An 18,610-nucleotide genomic window follows, 5' to 3' on the forward strand; every position below is an offset into this window, starting at 1 on the left:
TAATGAATGGTTAGTAAGAAATGAACCTTTTAATACCTTCGCTACCAATAAAGAGATCATTTACATAACATAGAACTGGGAGAACTTTCTTAGAAAAATCTTTCTTTATTAATCAATACTGGATAATATGTCAGTATAGTTATTTTTTATCAAACTTACATTATCTATATTGCTTACACAACTGTCAAATTGTATACAGTACCGTACTAAAAATGAAAAAAAAACATTAATCTAGAAAAATAAAGCTCAATTCGAGCTAGATATTCACACATGATAAAAAACTTTTGGTGGGTGTCTAGGGACACTCTATCTTGATTTTCTTCTCGGCATCGTCTTCAACGTCATCAATATCATCGTCTTCTTCTTCCTCCTCCTCCTCCTTTATTTCCTGTTTTATTTTAACTGGTTTGTCTTCGTCTTCTTCTTGTTTGACATCTCCTTCTCCCATGAGTATCCAGTCCTCGATGGGGAGTGGCTTGCATCCGTCCTCATCGTCATCATCGTCCATTGAGACGCCATTGTTGATGGCTCTCTTTGTCTCTCCGCCGTGGTGCTCCATGCCTCTCCTTCTCTTCGACTCCTGTTGTGGTGTGGACACCACGGAGCTGGTGTCCAGTGACATGTCACCGATCGATTCGTCGTCTTCAAGTCTGCAACAAAATGAAAGAACACATTAATTTGTGACTAACAGATCAAAAATCTGCAAAATAGCATAGGAAGAGTTTAGTGACTTAGTCTGGGTGCTGCTTCATAAGCAACTATGTGAAGTATTGTGACTAAACGTGTCTGGTCATGTCTTGTCTTATCTTGACTAACTGGTGTGTGCCCAACCTAAGGCGCACATCAGTTAGTCGAGACGACAAGACATGATCAGACACGTTTAGTCGTATTACTTCACATAGCTGCTTGTGACGCAACTCTCACTGATTAGTCATTGCAATTAGACGTGTCTTCCTAAGGCTAGACACACACCGGTTAGTCAAGACAAGACTAGTCACGTTTAGTCACAAAACTTCACGTAGTTGCTTAGGGTAGGCACACACCAGTTAGTCAAAACAAGACTAGTCACAATACTTCACATAGTTGCTTATGAAGCAACACACACCGATTAGTCATTGCAATGAGACATGAAGACCATAAGCAACTATGTGAAGTATTGTGACTAAACGTGACTTGTCTCGTCTTGACTAACTGGTGTGTGCCTAGCCTTAGGAAGACATGCCTAATTGCAATGACTAATCAGTGTAAGTTGCGTCACAAGTAGCTATGTGAAGTATTGTGACTAAACGTGTCTGACCATGTCTTGTTGTCTTGACTAACTGATGTGCGCCTTAGGTTGGGCACACACCAGTTAGTCAAGACGAGACAAGACACGTTTAGTCACAATACTTCACATAGTTGCTCATGAAGCAGCACACACCGATTATTCAATGCAATTAGACATGTCTTCATAAGCAACTATGTGAAGTATTGTGACGAAACGTGTCTTGTCTCGTCTTGACTAACTGGTGTGTGCCTAGCCTTGGAAAGACATGTCTAATTGCAATGACTTATCAGTGTGAGTTGCGTCATAAGCAGCAATGTGAAGTATTGTGACTAAACGTGTCTCGTCTTGACCAACTGGTGTGTGCCTAGCCTTAGGAAGACATGTCTAATTGCAATGACTTATCAGTGTGAGTTGCGTCATAAGCAGCAATGTGAAGTATTGTGACTAAACGTGTCTCGTCTTGACCAACTGGTGTGCGCCTAGCCTAAACGATCAACAGTCAACAACTCAATGTACTACAAACTACTCACTAAATCCCAGGACCATCTATATAATCTCACATATTCATACTCATCCGTATTTATTTAATCATTCAGAATTACACAACTTACAGAAAAGTACCACAGGCTTCCGCCCAAAACGGTTCAAATTCTAATTTATACAACAGTCCAAAATGTAGCTAGGTTATGTGTCACTTCAATTGCACACTCAATTATTTATGTCAAACACACAAAAATCAAATTGAAGAAATTAAAAAAATACTTCTTATTGAATTAAATAAATCACAAGTATTCAGTATTGATTCAATTATACACAATAACTTCTGTAAAATAAACGAGTTTATATAGAAGTTGATACTTGGCTGCACCAATAAAAAAACTCAAAATAGATTTTGAGCATCTTCTTCTGTAGTTCCATGTGTTTCCTTATCGGTCTCAACCTGATGTCACCATCTCTGCCTGGTTCTTCCACAGGGACGCCTTGCTGGGAGGATGAGCACTAATACTTTCGTTAGTAACTATTTATTCTTTATTTTTATTGCTCCTATCTCTTTCTTCTTCTTCAACCTATAAAATTTAATGTGTAATACGTGCGCAAAGTTTCTTTGCTGCACTCAAGAAAAGTGTCACTTGGCGCACTTGTTACACAAATAACTATTCCATAAGTTCTGATTGGATTGTTCACACTCAGCAGGTCAAGCGGGTATGAATAAACCCATTTGAATTGATGGGATTAATATTCTCACTGTAAAGTTCATTTTTACTGTCACTTGACAGAGAAAATCACTATGTTATCAGATAAAATAAAAAGGTACTTTTAGGAATAATATTCTCACTGTACAGTTCATTTTTACTGTCACTTGACAGAGAAAAATCACTGTGTTATCAGATAAAATGAAAGGGTACTTTGATTCTATATAGTAAAGCCACAGAATGGAGAGTACCAATCCAACCAATGCATTTTACATGACGCCAAGACTAGAGTGCACCAATACCACGTCACGTGACTGCGCTATCTCGTTAGGAATCAAAATTACCGCTACTGTTACAATGCTGAACTTTCTTTCAAGATGGCGGATTTTTGCGTCAGGATACCACCAGCCGACTTTCCATTCTGTATGTATTCTGTGGTTAAACTATCGAGTAATTCTGTAAAAAAAATGAAGAAATACATGTATAAAAATACGTACAGAGCAGGATCACCACCACCCTCACTAGGTGGATCCCAGAAATGAAGTCGCTTGCGCCAAATCTTGATGAGGCCGTCCCACGCCCGGCGACTGTACTGCAAGTGCATTGGCGGGGTCTGCGGGTGATTCTTGTCGCGTTCTCTCCTGAAAATCGAAAATAACCAAAACGTGAATTGAAGAATCTTGTATTTTATGAAGCTTCAAACAAATAATAAAATTAAGAAATATACCTTTTGTATAGCAATATAGGCTTGTAGGCTGGAGGAAGACTTTGGAGGAAAGGGGACTGAAAATTAGCCGATCAAAAACAGAGTACATGGTATTGGGAAACAATGACGGGCTACCTTTACAGCTTGAAGGAAACCAACTCCAACCAATTGCAAGTTTTAAGTACCTAGGTTCAAGTGTACAAAGAGATGGAGGGCTTGATATAGAAATACAGCATAGAATAAATTGTGGATGGATGAACTGGAGAAAAATGAGTGGTGTTCTTTATGATAAAAGAGTGAATAATTGTCAAATGAAGGGAAAAGTGTATAGATCAGTTGTGAGGTCAGCTATGCTGTATGGAACAGAAACATGGCCCATTTCAAAGAAACAGGAACGAAAGATGGAAGTGACTGAGATGAGAATGTTAAGATGGATGTGTGGGGTTACAAGATGAGATAAAATAAGAAATGAATTGATCAGAGGCTCTGTAAAAGTTGGACTACTGGGAGAGAAAATGCAGGAGACAAGGATGAGGTGGTTTGGGCATGTACAGCGACGGGAGGAGGATTATGTTGGACGAGGAGTGCAGGATTTGGTTTTGGATGGTGTGAGAGGACGAGGTAGACCTAGGATGAGGTGGGGAGATAGAATAGCGGCTGACTTGCGGGAGAGTGGTTGGAGGAGAGAGGAAGCATTGGATAGGGCTTTGTGGAGAGGCAGACTTAGAGGAAGGAATGCCGATCCCATTTAAATGGGGTAAGGCACAGCCAAAGAAGAAGAAGAAGATGATAGGTTTGTAGGCTATAGAACAGACTAAAGATCGTTCAGTCACAAGCGAAAGGTTGAAATTGCAGCGTCATTAGGGCAGCCTATCTCTTTCTAATAGCTGAACCAACAAATCAACAACTTTGACAATCTATGATCTATTATATTAGTACACAATTATACAGAAGCTTACTGATTTAAATATTATTGTAAGAATATTATATTGACAATTAAATTACTCGACCGTGGTGAAGACACCGGAAGTAGGTAAGTAAGATTCTTGTCTCTATCTTTACAAGGAATAATAAATGTGTATGGAATAATAATGATTATTGACTAAAGAGAAAGAGTTACCAAATTACAAACTTTAATGGTGTATTCATTTTTGTAGTCAGTTTTGACTGAATGATATATTACCGTCAGTCAGCCTAAAAAGCACAAGACAACGTCAACACATTCTATAGTGAGTTCCACGTTATAATGACAGTATTTGATCAAATTTGGTTTTGCTATCCTTGTCTATCATTCGACAAAGCCGGTGATACTATCCTTTTCTAGGTACACAACAATGACAATTATGTTCTTGACAGTGTAGAAATATAATTAATTAATCGGCATCGCTATTCTTCTATCTTTAACTACTGCCATTATAACGTGGACCACACTATAGTAATAATAAATATTTAAATCAATGTGTACGTTCTGGGAACAAAAAAAAGTGGTAAATTGTTCTAATTCCAGTGGTAAATTGTTCAATCACGTGACTAATGCAAAATGTTCCCATGGAACGCCATTTCAAAATCGTTTGTTCAAGATTTTGGCGCGCACTTGATTTACACCAAAATGTGTCGTTTACTAGCTGCGTGAATAAAAAAAGGCTTATTTTTTTATTGTGCAAAATACTACAATCATAATATAATTATGACATTGGAGGAAGGCTGAGCCTGTACTATTTCTCTCAAAAAATTTTGATAAAAAGTTAATGTTGTCCAAAGTTTGAGGTTATGATATCATACACTGCTTCTTCACTTGATTTTTGATCCAGGAATAATATTCAAAGATTTTGAATTTTGAAGGTTGAATCACATTTTAAGGCTGTTTTACAAACTTACCGTCTAGAAAAGTGTGCATTTCTTTAATTCCATTACTCTCACTCAGATTTTCTACAGAGAAAAAATCATTTAACGAATGGTTATCAAACATCATTTTGTTGGTTTTGTATTCTATGGCTATGTTATGGTAAACAAACTATCAGCGCATGCGAAGCCGCAGAGAAGCATCTAGACTACAATTCAATCGACCAATGAGAACTCTGATAGTTTGAACTGTAACAATTTACCAGGCTTCGACTGTGGGGCAGGAACTTGGAACTGGTTTCTGGTACAGAATCTGTCAAATTCTTCCCATGGGACGCGGAACTTTTCACATTCTATGTACCCAGAAGGGGCTCAATTTTTGTTCAAGTAGCCTACATTGAACATTAGGTTTCAAAGTAAACAGTTAATATTTCAAAATTAAACAGGTCAACAGGACAAGGTATAAATCCAATAGACTGTAATTATTAATATGCTTCATTTGTATTTTTAAAAACTTTATTTTTAATAGACTTTATTATGCATATGTAAAAAAAGTAGATAAATCAAAGTATCTCATGATGTCAGCGAACGAGAGAAGAAGTCATACTGGTGATCTGGAATGTGGGGAAGGAGTTCAGCTTCAAAATGTGAGGGATTCCAAGTACTTGGGTTCGCTGCTAAATAGTGAGAACAGGATACGAGAGAACGTGGAAAGCACGATTTTAGCTTCAAATAAGGAATACTTTGGCAATATGAGTTTGATGAAGTTAAAACTCTGGTCACGCATGTCTAAGCTATGGTTATACAGAACACTAATCAGACCAGTGGCCAATTATGGTGTTGAGACGTGGACGCTGACTAGACGAGGTCCACGTTATAATGGCAGTGAAGAAAGATAGGAGAAAAACGTTGCCGATCCTCTGTCTTGTCAATGTCTTCTATAGACGGTAGCTGATACAGGTTTATTCATGTAATATTTAGCTTACGCACAGACCTTTGTTGCCTATGTAAGCTCTTTCCTATCTGATACAAGAATTTTATACAAGAATAAAATTGTGATAGCTCAAGAGTTCTATTGTTTAGTATAGTTCTATATTTTGTTGTTTGTTTTTAGTAAGTATATTATATCATTTCTTGAATTGTATAAACTTTATTGCTCAAGATTCTATGTAACTGCTTTGAATTGTATTCAGAAGGAAAAAATAAATTGAATTGAATTGTTCATTCTCGTTTAAAATAATCAATTATATTTCATTAAACAAGAAATTATATTTTTCAATAGTTTTATAATGAATTTTTAAAATTAAGATTACATACTTTGTTAACTAATTATTGATTCTACATAGTTAAAAGACGATCTGGCAACAGAGCAAAGCAAGAAAGAGATAGTGCTATCCGCTTTGTTGAATGATAGCAAATTAGTTATTAATTCTACATTCTTAAAAGATGATCTGGCAACCGAGCAAAGCGAGAAAGAGATATGGCTATCAGCTTTGTTGAATGATAGACAAGGATAGCAATACAATTGCTAAACAAACACTGCGATTATAACTTGGATCTCACTGCAGTAGAGAAGAGCAAACCTTGCATGTTTGTAAGAGAATTCATTCATTTATTTATTGTATGAAACACTATAATCATAATACAATTATGACATTGGAGGAAAAACTAGGCTGAGCCTGTACTATTTCTCTCAAAAATTTAGATAAGATGTTCATGTTGTCCAAAAGTCAAGGTTATGTAATCATACACTGCTTCGTCACTTGATTTTCTGTCCAGGAATAATGATTTGGAAATTTTGAATTTTCAATGTTGATTTTATACTCTAAATGAATCACAGAATGTATCATTATAAATTAAAAACTCAAGAAATAGTGCACTTATTTGAAAAATTTCAATACAAAATCAAAAATCATAAGGCGTATCATGAGATCTGTCAGAACGGAAGACGTGTGGCGTATTAGAAATAATGAAGAGATTGCCATTGACCGAGGGAAGTGAGGTCTAAGATTCTAGTCGACGGTTTGGCATTTCTCTAATGTTTAAATGTTGCGCATTTACGGCGAAACGCGGTAATATATTTTCATGAAATTTGACAGGTATGTTCCTTTTTTAATTGCGCGTCGAGGTATATACAAGGTTTTTGGAAATTTTGCATTTCAAGGATAATATAAAAGGAAAAATGAGCCTCCTCCATACGCCAATATTAAAGTAAAAATCAGACTATAGAATTATTCATCATAAATCAGCTGACAAGTGATTACACAGATGTGTGGAGAAGCCAGTCTATTGCAGTATTTCCATAAGGTCTACAGTTTCAATCAGGTACTTGTAGATGAGAATACTGCGTGAGGTCTAATGTTCACAGAACTACTAGTATATCAGTATTTGACCGAATCTAGAAAACGGCTCTAAAGATTCTCACGAAATTTGGAACAAAGTAGGTTTATGATATGAAAATTCGATTGAACTAGGTCTCAACCCTGGGATAACTCGCTGAAGGACATTAAAAGGGTAAACACGTCCTTGGAAAACAGCTGGAAATTTTGTCATCAGTCGATACTGTAATGGAAGTGAGTGAACGAGTGCATTCAGCTGATCTCACGAGAAGAAAAATCAGCAAGAAAAACTTATTTTCGTTCTTTTTTAGAAAACATGTCTACTTCAGAAAGTCCAAAAAAGTAGATGTTGTTAGTGAATACATGCTGGTAAATAGATGCTGTTAGAATAGTACATCTATTAACAAATATTGTAACATGGTAAATCATTATAAATCGAATTCATAGTAGGTTATATCTATTTGTAATTGATGATGTGTTTGTTTTTTGAAGTGTAAATAAATTGTTATTTTGATGAGTGATAGTAGCTTAATCTAGATTTTTATTTGGACTGTAGTATAAATTGAAAAGGGACAGTTTTGGGCATAAGCATTTTGTGCCTAAAAATAATTGTACGACTGAAAAAAAAACTATAAATTCAATCTTTTCTTAAAAATTTTCTATGCTTTTACACATCTAGAGCGAAGCTCGGTCCCCCGATATCTATTCATTTGTTTAGGAATTTTTCTCTGCTTGAAAATCTATAATTAAAATTGATATTCAATGGGAGATACTTACTTTGGTACTGATGCAATGTATCTATCGTAGCCAACTGTATTTTTTCCATAATCAATTTGCTTTTGCCTTCTAGACAATACTAGAGGATCAGTCTCATACTTGCGGCTGCTCCTGTAAATTCATTAAAATAAAGTATGAGTGTAAATACATGAAGTATTAGTGAAAGTATATTAAGTTCAGTAACATTCAAGTACGTAGCTTATTGCAGAGGGCAGATAAATATTTGCAAAAAACACAAAGTTGAGAGGGATGAGAGACGAAAACAACACTCAGAAAATCGAAGGTGTGGTTGGGTTATTCATATTAATTACCAACATTAATATAGGCTATACTGTTTACCAATTATATTAATATATTTATTCATTAATACTGCATTATTCGTTTTTATTCTTTATTGATTGATACAATAAGTACATCATCAAAATGATAGGGAGAGAAAAAATAAGGTAACCATGTGCTATTCCTCTCACAAATCTAGATAAGGTTACACATCGTCTGAAATAGGTTAAGTCTTGTGGTTGTTCACTTCACAAAATTTCTAGTACTCAACTATTTTCACCAAAACCAAACATAGAAGAAATATTTCACAAATTACCAATACAATAACATTAATGATATGAAATCTGTCTCCCAAATAAGATATAAACAAATTACTCAAAATTAAGGTTATGATTACATTTTCGTTCCACAAATCATTCGCAGCAAAGTCCAAAATAATCTATTCCAATTATTAATAGTGAACACTAATGTCTAACTGTGAAATAACATCAAACTAAAATGTTGACACAACACTAAGAGATAAGACAATACTCATTGAAAATAATTTAGGCATATTAATTTTAATCTTGAACAATGTAAATAGATATCAATGGTTGTTCATAGGTATCTATAGAGACTCAGTCAGCATCTGATCAACATTGGTTTGCTATACTTGTCAAAGATTGGACAAAGCAAGCAGCTCTATTCTTTTACAACTCTACACCATCTCCAATTTGTTTGAAGAATATGTAGACATATAATAAACTACCTAAATATGCAATCCCAATCATAGAAAAGGAATAATGGAAAATATATTTTCTTGACAAATAAAATATATTTGTGATGCAATCTATCATCATTATTAACAATAACCAATAATTAATATTAGATAAGATATATTAGGATAAATTAATTCACAGCTATCTATTTATTTAATAGAATAAATAATAACAATAATCCTATAAATATTAATTTTAGGATAAAATTAATTAAAAAATTAAATATTAATTAAAAAATTAAATATCAAGACTAAATTGAGTGGCGAAACAGTGATGTAATACTAGATAAGATATATTGGGATAGATTAATTCACAGCTATCTATTTATTTTAGAAAGTGATAAAAATGGAAAAGCGTCAACAACGCCTGCCTATCACTTCAATTAACATTAAAACGTGAATATTAATTATTATTATCTAGACTGAGCTAAACCTTCAGTTGACCGTGTCACTGGTAACTCAAAAAATTGAGCTAAATTAATATTTAACTCAAGTTTTGGTGTGCAATGCACCACCTTCAGTAATGGTTAAGTCGCTTCAAGCTGGATTCCCAAACAACAGCGACAATAAAAATATAATTCCCATAAGTTCTAATTGCACTATTCCCAGTCGACCCAGTCTGAATAATACAATTAAAACTTATGGGAATTATATTGTTATTGTTCACTGGCACTGTTGTGTCGGAATACAGCTTCAAGATATGTTTGAGACTGAATTTCATCTAGGTTCCAGGTACATTCTATTTACAGTGAGTTCCTCATTACAATGTATGCCAGTACTAAATTACCAAAGCCTAATTTTAATTTTGAACTTATAATATTTTCTTCTTCTTTGACTTCTACCAGAATTCTAATGAATGTTGTTCAATATGCAATTAAAATCGTAATATATTCCTGTCAGACTCAGTACAGAAGTGTTCAGTGAAAGTTTCTTAGAGCTTCTCATCAAAATAGCTCATCTGGAAGAGTTTATTTGAAAGTTCATATTGGAAGTTCATCTTTTAAAAGAAAATTTTTTGAATACAGATATTGAGGATAACCCACCCTCATCAGGAATAGTTTATTTGAAAGTTCATATTGGAAGATGAATATCTTTTAAAAGAAAATCTATTGAATACAGTTATTGATGATAACTCACCCTCCTGTACTAGATGGGGACGAATAGTCTCTCTGTCGTTTGCGGTGCTCGTTTCGCGGCGTTCTGGGAGTCCGACTGGCGGCCGGCGAGTTCTCCGTGTTACGGGTGCTCTGCCGCGTGATTTTACTCGGACTAGGCATGAGGACGTCATCGGGAGGAAGACGCCTGGCTTTCGAGTCATCGAGCATACGTCGTCTAGCAGCCGGATCAGAGTTCTGATCATCAACATTACTCTCGCTTTTCACAGTTTGTTTCAGAGTTACATCCTTAATATCATTACTTTCAGCATGCGATTTTTTAGTCGGATTCTTCATCTTCCGCGACCACGGACTCAACTCTGGGAATTCGTCTTTATCAACTACTGAACCTTCTGTCGATGCCTTCTTCTCCTTTCCTTTGCAAGGACTTGCAACGTGGAAAACATCCAAATGACTGGACAAACTGATGTCCTCTTGGAGGAAATCTTTTTTGGGAGTGGCGTCACTCACGGGAAGTTTACAGCTGTTTGCCTCTGGCGACGACGATTTGAGAATTTTGGCGTAGGAAGTGTTAGTTTTCGGAGAGATTGAATCTGTACCACGATCAGTGCTTTGCAAACTATTGTCACACGCATTCTCATCTTTCACAATAAATATCTTTCTTCTTGAACTGCTGCTCTGTGTTTCTACTGGTTCCTTCTCTTTTTCGGGCGTTTTGAGGGTAACTATACGATAATGACTTTCTTCATCTTCCATTTCATCCACCCAACTTCTATCGTTTAAAGTTTCCATCTTGATTCGGATTGTCAATTTGTCTGAAAAAGAAAAATTCAAGTTAGGAAAAAGCCAAGAAAATATTACGCAACAAAACTACCAGTTTGAATTGATAAAGATCAAGATCAATCAAGAATTTTACTGTACATAAAACAACATTACAAAAATGTAAGCAATAGGCTTCTATAAGCAATAAATTGATTTTCCACTGAAATAACATAAACTTTTACTAACTTAGATTAGGATTAGATAGTCCAATTTATCTACGTATGCTGTACAGTAAGTATCATATAAATTGTCTGTAGTTGACTTTTACACTACTATGATAAAACAATATTAAGGATATAAGTTACACTTAAGTCAGCGAAAAGCAGTTCAACAGTTGGTTATGCTCTAATATATATCATTTTAATCAATTATGAGTACCTAAGCCAGCAAATTTTAAAATTTTATTTGGTTTTCAACCAATCTACATATTGGCAAACATGATAGAAGGCTAATGTAATCTAATATTGTTTTCATACATAGAAAGAAAAGGAACAAGGAACAGGATAACCAGTAACCAGTGTGACAGGGTAACCAGTAATTTAGTAGGTAGCTCAAATTATCATAGATCAATATCAAAGCATTCCAGAGGGATAACATCTTGATTTCAACTGTCAATGTGTCTGAAAATAAAAATAAATATCAGGAACAAAAACAAGAAAAATTTTGAATTGATTTTTAGCTAAAGTAAAAGGAACTTATACAACTGATATAAGTAGCAGTATCTATTTAAATACATTACCTACTAGATCATTTAATTTAGTTTTCCAACATAATATAGGCCTAGGCTATATCAGTACAATATCCCAAATTATTAGTACGGTATCCTAGATATAATTTTTCATTGATAAATTGCTAAAATTAAAAAATAAAGTACACAAGATTATTTAGTTGGATAACTTACTTCTTATTATTTTAGTTGGATAACTCACTATTGGATACTGTATCTGATACACTTTTCAACAAGCAAAATGATAGGATAATCATATCTTATTGATGCAGGTTCTAATTTGCATAAATACTTCTAAAAAGATAATGGCATTACAATAGACAAACGTCTGATACCAGTGCCAAGTTATGATTTGCAATAACTATGTTCAAGTTTGAGCTAGGCCTATGTTTAATCTAGGCTATTGAACTAACTTTTTATTCTATTATAGTGACAAAGTATTTCAGGCTACATATTAGCAAACATAGAGTAAAACTGTAATATAATAACGTATACATGTCTAGAAAGAAAATAAAAATAAACGAAGAATATCAACATAAAAATGAAGTAGTAGGCCTGTGCAGCTTATAGTCACATAGCCTGTCAATTTAATGAATTTCATAGAGAAGCCCAGAATAATTTAAATCCTCATTTGCAACTAAGCAACGAAATCAAATATACGAACTATTAAAAGAAAATAACGCAAATTTATGTTTTAATTCTATTACGGCCAAAAAATTACAATACCAATAACCTAAATTTTTCAACAGAACCAAGATTGCTTGAAAACGTTGTGACATTAATCTACTCAAAAAAATGCAACGATGATTGAGATATCTATTGTAAAGGGAGAAAATAAAAATAATTAAGTTTAAACAAATTGTAAATAAGCTATGATAGGCAAAAGAAACTTACCATTAAAATCGTTCAATTTCTATTAGTATTGAGAACTTGCAGTAGTCATAATAGTTAAAACTTATCAAAGAACAAAATATGAACCAAACAAAATAATTGAAGGAAACATGTACTTGAAATAGTTTTTATCTTGGTTTATTGGTTCTTTCACTCTTCTAACTAAACAATGGAGTACAACAATTCACAAGTTTACAACACAAACCTACTCCATCCACTCGTCCACTCGTTTTTTCTGGGATGTTTTCCCTCCTACAGACGCTTCTTGGCGGGAAAGGTTAATTATATTTTTAGAGGTTAAATTTCAAATTATCATTAAAACTTTGAAAATAATTCTTCAAACTGGATTAATTTCAGGTGACATTAAAATTTATGATTTGACCACTGGAATATTCGATTTTGAACAAGAATTTTCATGTCAACGATGATAAAATAAATATTTTTCAATGATATTACCTTGTTCACAATGATGATAGCATGGAATATAATTTCATTCATATTAAATAATTATTCAAAGTTACAAAAGTTCATTAAAAATAGCCATAAAAGCGTTTATTTGAAAGGAAGTCGAATTGAAGTTTTGGTTGGTATTCGTGGTAATCTGAACTGATGGCTGGGTTGAACTTGAAATAGTGACGTGTGAACTGTAAAGTGAACTTTGTTTTAGGTTAATTTGTATGTCAGATTTCAGTAATAATATTGTGTATTTAATTATTTTTTGCCTTCACCATTCAATGTTTCAAATAAATATAGATCTAATTAACTAAAAAAAATGTTGTCTAGGAAAAATAAAGATTTGAGAACAATCAAAGAAGGAGTTGTTGGTAAATATGTCAAGAAAGAGACGCCTCCTGAAATGCCAAGTAGGTAGCAAACATAATTGGTATTTTACATTAATAGCTAGTTATTCCAAGTACATTTTTGATGTCAGTAATATACATGCTCGTACTTAGTTGCATTAAATCATCATAATAACATTTTTTTTAGTTTCTGTTTTTATAGAATTAAGTAGATAGCTTATTAATGGTTTGGCTTAGGTTAGACTAGCTTTAGGTACTACCTTATCATTGTTTTGCTGTATTGACATTTTTGATTGACATTCACTTTAATACTATCAATGATAGCCTAAAGATTCACAAGCTTTAAATATTAGTCTTATATTTTTACATCAAATTTACCATAAGAACTGATTTATTAGCGTCGTCAATTAGAGACCGGTTGTAATTTCATTGTCACCATCATGGCTAAAGTGCACGTCCAGTGCCAACATACCTGTCATCAAATTTTTGGTTGGGATCGATTTAGTATGTTATTTTGAGCACAAAATCATAAAAATTTAACGGCGCTCACTATTTTTTTAAAAATAAACTAAGTTCAAAGTAGCAGAACTTTACATGCATTAAACCTATACACGTGAGTACACGCCCCCGCGGCAAATTGCCGCATCTTTACTAAATCAGCTGTGCTTTTCCTATCTATGGAAATAAGCGGGGAGGGGATGAGTTTGCCTCTATCCCATCATGCAAAACAAAGGACAACTGGTTTCGAGTCAGTCACCCGAGTTGTTTATGCATAGATGCACGTTTTATAGAGGCTGTGAGCTGTTTGCTAACAGGCGTGTAATCTCGTACTGTTTGGTTTGTGCAACAGTGAGCAGCCTGCTAACGGGCGTGTTCTAGTGTTTTGTTTTGTAAGGTAAATGCATAATTGTATTCTACTCGTATTATTATTTACTCCTACAAGTTGTAGCCTATTATACAGAGCCACTGATGTTTTGTGTCAATTTACGATTATCAGAGAAAGCATGTTCATCAATTGAATTTCAAGTTATAAATCACTGTGCTTTCACGGGAAAATTGCTTATTGGCAGCACACTGTTGCTTTGTTTAAAACGACTGTAATAAATATAGGGAAAAATGTTGATGGTTGTGATAACTCATGGAAAATAATATGATTATGCAGTTACCTTACATTGTGCGTTTCATTACAGTGTTACAATCGATCCTTATGAAGTGGAAGAAGAAAGAATTAGAGTGATGTTTGATACACCTTCAAGCGAACTTGGTGATCCATTGTCAGATTTCAGTGACATAGAAGATGATCAATTGATTATAAATGCTGCTGAAATTCGTGTTTCTGAAGAAATATTTGAGGATAACTCACCTGTAGAAGTCGATCCACCAGAAATCAATGCAAATGAAGAACTTTCACCCAATATTCCTGGCCCCAGCCACCATGCTAGTCCAGAACCCATGGATCTCTCAATGAATCAACCAGATGTTGTTGAACAACACAGCAGAAAGAGGAAAAAGAAGAGTCAACCCAAACAGCCCAAGGCACTAACCAACCCCACCTACAAAGGAAGGAATAAGCCTAATCCAACCATTTGGTCAAATACTCCTCAATCTACAGCTGGAAAGCCAAGAAAGAAGAACCTCATCACGCAGCTCCCTGGACCAATAGGACAAGCCAAACAAGCAAAGAGTGAAGCTGAATGCTGGAGTTTATTTTTTCCAGACACTGTCATTGAAAAACTTGTTTACTATACTAATATAAAAATAAGGCAAATGCAAGGGAATTATGTTCGTGTACGGGATGCTAGAGAAACTGATGTCTGTGAGATGAAAGCTCTCATTGGATTGCTTTATTTAGCAGGGGTATGTATTTCTTCTAAGCAAAATGCACTCGACTTGTGGAAACAAAACGGCCTTGGAGTGGAGATTTTTAGACTGACTATGGGAGTGAATCGTTTTAGATTTTTAATGCAGAATTTGAGATTTGATGATGTTACCAGTGCAGATAGGCAGCAGAGAAAAGAAGAGGACAGGCTGTACTGTTTTAGGGAGTTCTTTGAAGACTTTGCTCGGCGTTGTGAAGAAAACTACAGTCACAGTGCCTATGTGACCATCGATGAAATGCTACCAAACTTTCGAGGGAAATGTAGCTTTCGTGTCTACATGCCAAAAAAAAACCAGGAAAGTTTGGCATTAAGGTTTGGGCACTAACAGACTCAAAAACATTCTACACTTCCAAACTGGAAGTTTTCATACCCAACCAAAGGATTGGACCATACCATGTTAGTACCACTACAAGAGACTTGGTGAACAGAATGGTGTCTCACATTGAAAACACTGGCCGAAACATTACATGAGATAATTATTTCACTTCAATTCCTGTAGCCCAAGATCTTCTGAAGAAAAACTTGACTTTGGTAGGAACTATTCGAAAAAATAAGAGTGAAATTCCAATTGAACTCATAGCTGATAACAAGGAACAGAAACGTCCGGTATATAGCTCAATGTTTGCCTTCACTTGGAATGAAACGCTTGTCTCATACAAAGCAACCAATAAGAAGTTTGTGTTGTTGCTTTCAACCCTTCATGAGAGTGATGAAATTGATGAAACCACTGGCGAAGCTTGCAAACCATCAATAATCACCTTTTACAATAAAAATAAATGTGGTGTTGATATCAGTGACGCCATGCAAAAGGAGTATAGTGTTGCTAGAATGTCAAATAGATGGCCATTGACCATGTTCTTCTTCGAGCTGAACGTTGGAGGTATAAATTCCTATATTATATGGAAAGCCAACAACATGAAAGATGCTGATAAATTGCCTCCAAGGAAAGATTTTTTAGAAAAGCTTGGCTTTCAACTTATCGTGGACCATGCACAAAGAAAAGTTTCAGCTACTTATCCAGTAGCAAGAACTATAAAAGACAGGCTTGTTGAAATCTTAAAGTTCCAGCCAGATATAGGAGATCAAGCAAAACCGAATGTTCAGCAAGGCAAATATAGTGTTTGCAGCATCTGTCCACGACGGAAAAACAGAAAAACCACCATCAAGTGTATCAACTGCAACATTCTGATCTGCAAGGAGCATACTAGATCATCATGTGTGAACTGTGCAAATCAAGACCATGAACAGGCAGAAAATAATGGAGATGACTAAGCTGATTTTTTGTTTTGTTCTAATAACAGTATTTTTTCTATCAGTAGAAGTAGTAATCTTATTTCCATGAAGATCATTTCTCATTACAATTTTTTTAGAGGCTTATTATCATAATAATTTGACAATATTTTTAATATTCAAATAATATACAGTTCAGTTTTTCAACTAAATGATTTTTCTTTCAACACCTTGAAAGCTGAGGCGGCAGTTTGCTAACGGTGCGTGCTCTGAAGTACTGGAAAGTGCGGCAACTTGCTAACATGGCGTGCCCTTGAGTACTGTAAAATTTGAAGAAAATGCAGACAAAATCAAATATCATAGAAACAAATTTAAGTTTACTTTTTCTGAAGATTGAATGTATCTACATGAAATTGGAAGTCTTGAGGCTCTCACTAATAAATAATTCAATTGTATTGATGTGAGAATACTGTAATTATTAGCACCTTGAACTTGCGTGAGCAAATTGCCGTCGGGGCGTGCTCTCACGTCACAAAGTAGGGGCGTGTACTCACGTGTTAAGTAGCAACCATAAGTAGCTAAGGTTACGAAAAGCTGTAGGTTAGGAAAAGCTTTATGTTAGGAAAGCTTAGGTTAGGAAAAGCTTTGGGTTAGGAAAACTCAGATTAGGAATATCATAATTTGATGATTTCAATAATCAAAATGGCTGCTACTCATAGGTTAAATGCATGTAAAATTGTGCTACTTTGAACTTAGTTTATTTAAAAAACAATAGTGAGCGCCGTTTAATTTTTGTGATTTCGTGCTCAAAATAACATACTAAATCGATCCCAACCAAAAATTTGATAATAGGTATGTTGGCACTGGACGTGCACTTACACCGTCATCATTTTTGTAAAACAGATCTTTCAAGTGAATAGGCCAATCCTAAGTGTAATTTATTGTGATTGTCCAGCTTGAAAATCTTATACAGTGAGAAATCTTATGAGAGTTTTTTATAATAATTATGTACCGTAACTGTTAAAATGCCCATAATGCTTAATCCTTATATAATCCTTAGTTACTATATTATTAGTATGATATAATAGTGATAATATCGAGTGACCTGGCTGGCTCTGATTATTGATATTAATATGGTGATTAACTAATCATTTTTTTACAGTCATAAATGTGTGGAGTACTGAGCCTGTTTGGAAAAATAATAGAAGAGGACAACGACCAGAATCTCCTATTGGTGTGAGTACATTTTTTTAATGATTTATCGCTATTAATCATTGTGATTATATAAACTGAATAAAGAAAAAAGTTAATTCGGCTCTGCTTATTTTAGTTCAATTATAATAATAGATTGTTGTTCTATAGATACAATACTGTAGATGACTAGAAAAGATGTAATTTTTTGCTTCAACTTTTATTCTATAAAATTCTGATAAATTTATATTTTCCATCACACATAGTGTTTCTCAATAGTATCATAGAGAAAACATAGATACTTTACCTATTCCAATTTTATGGAATGACTTATTACCGTTGTAATGCCGTTGACCAGTTACTTACTTACCTCATACTTCTCTCATTAGTCATGACCAGAAATCTGGATTGACTGTGTCGTGTTTGGAAGTGGACCTGACTTGGTCCTTGTCATAGAATTGCCTTATACGTTATGTTAGAATCTTATTTACGTTTTTCACTCAGTCAAATTAATATATAAAACGTTCAGAAAATATAATTTTACAATAAAGCGTCACACGTTCAGATGGTGTTTCTGTTGGCCTCAAAATATTCCTCCACAGAGGTAAAATGGTGACTCCATTAACTGATTCTTGATTCGTGTCCTGAAGCTCCTGACGTCGAGACTCCTCACCTCATCCGGTAGGGCGTTGTACATCCTCAGCGCTAGCACCGGAAAACAATCCCTCTTCTTGCTCAGCCTGCAGAATGGATTGCTAATTTCACTTTACCTCTCGTGTTGTAAGAGTGTTTAT

General features: G+C 34.6%; 2 protein-coding genes across 5 annotated transcripts in view; one reads left to right on the forward strand and one right to left on the reverse strand.

Moving 5' to 3' along the window:
* On the reverse strand, nucleotides 1-14,147 carry LOC111059532 (YTH domain-containing protein 1). 4 transcript variants are annotated; one of them, XM_039426395.1, is made up of 5 exons: nucleotides 13,988-14,147; nucleotides 10,298-11,090; nucleotides 8,125-8,235; nucleotides 2,958-3,101; nucleotides 1-650 (listed from the first exon to the last, which is right to left on the reverse strand). In XM_039426395.1, the coding sequence occupies exons 1-5, from the start codon at nucleotides 13,992-13,994 to the stop codon at nucleotides 296-298; spliced, it is 1,410 nt and encodes a 469-aa protein (XP_039282329.1). In that variant the 5' UTR covers nucleotides 13,995-14,147; the 3' UTR covers nucleotides 1-295. The 4 variants fall into 4 exon arrangements, with proteins under 4 accessions (XP_039282329.1, XP_022202866.2, XP_039282330.1 ...); XM_022347174.2 differs by lacking the exon at nucleotides 13,988-14,147 and adding an exon at nucleotides 12,719-13,318; XM_039426396.1 differs by lacking the exon at nucleotides 13,988-14,147 and adding an exon at nucleotides 12,921-13,115.
* The window catches only part of LOC111049169 (protein salvador homolog 1), a 16,548-nt gene continuing 11,281 nt past the window's right edge, over nucleotides 13,344-18,610 (forward strand). The window contains exons 1-2 of the mRNA XM_039426398.1: nucleotides 13,344-13,578; nucleotides 17,788-17,861. Coding sequence (XP_039282332.1) covers nucleotides 13,488-13,578; nucleotides 17,788-17,861 — 165 coding nt within the window. The 5' untranslated portion in view covers nucleotides 13,344-13,487. The remainder of the gene's footprint in view (nucleotides 13,579-17,787; nucleotides 17,862-18,610) is intronic.

The sequence above is a fragment of the Nilaparvata lugens genome, chromosome 4, assembly GCF_014356525.2.
Source record: "Nilaparvata lugens isolate BPH chromosome 4, ASM1435652v1, whole genome shotgun sequence".
NCBI lineage: Eukaryota > Metazoa > Arthropoda > Insecta > Hemiptera > Delphacidae > Nilaparvata > Nilaparvata lugens.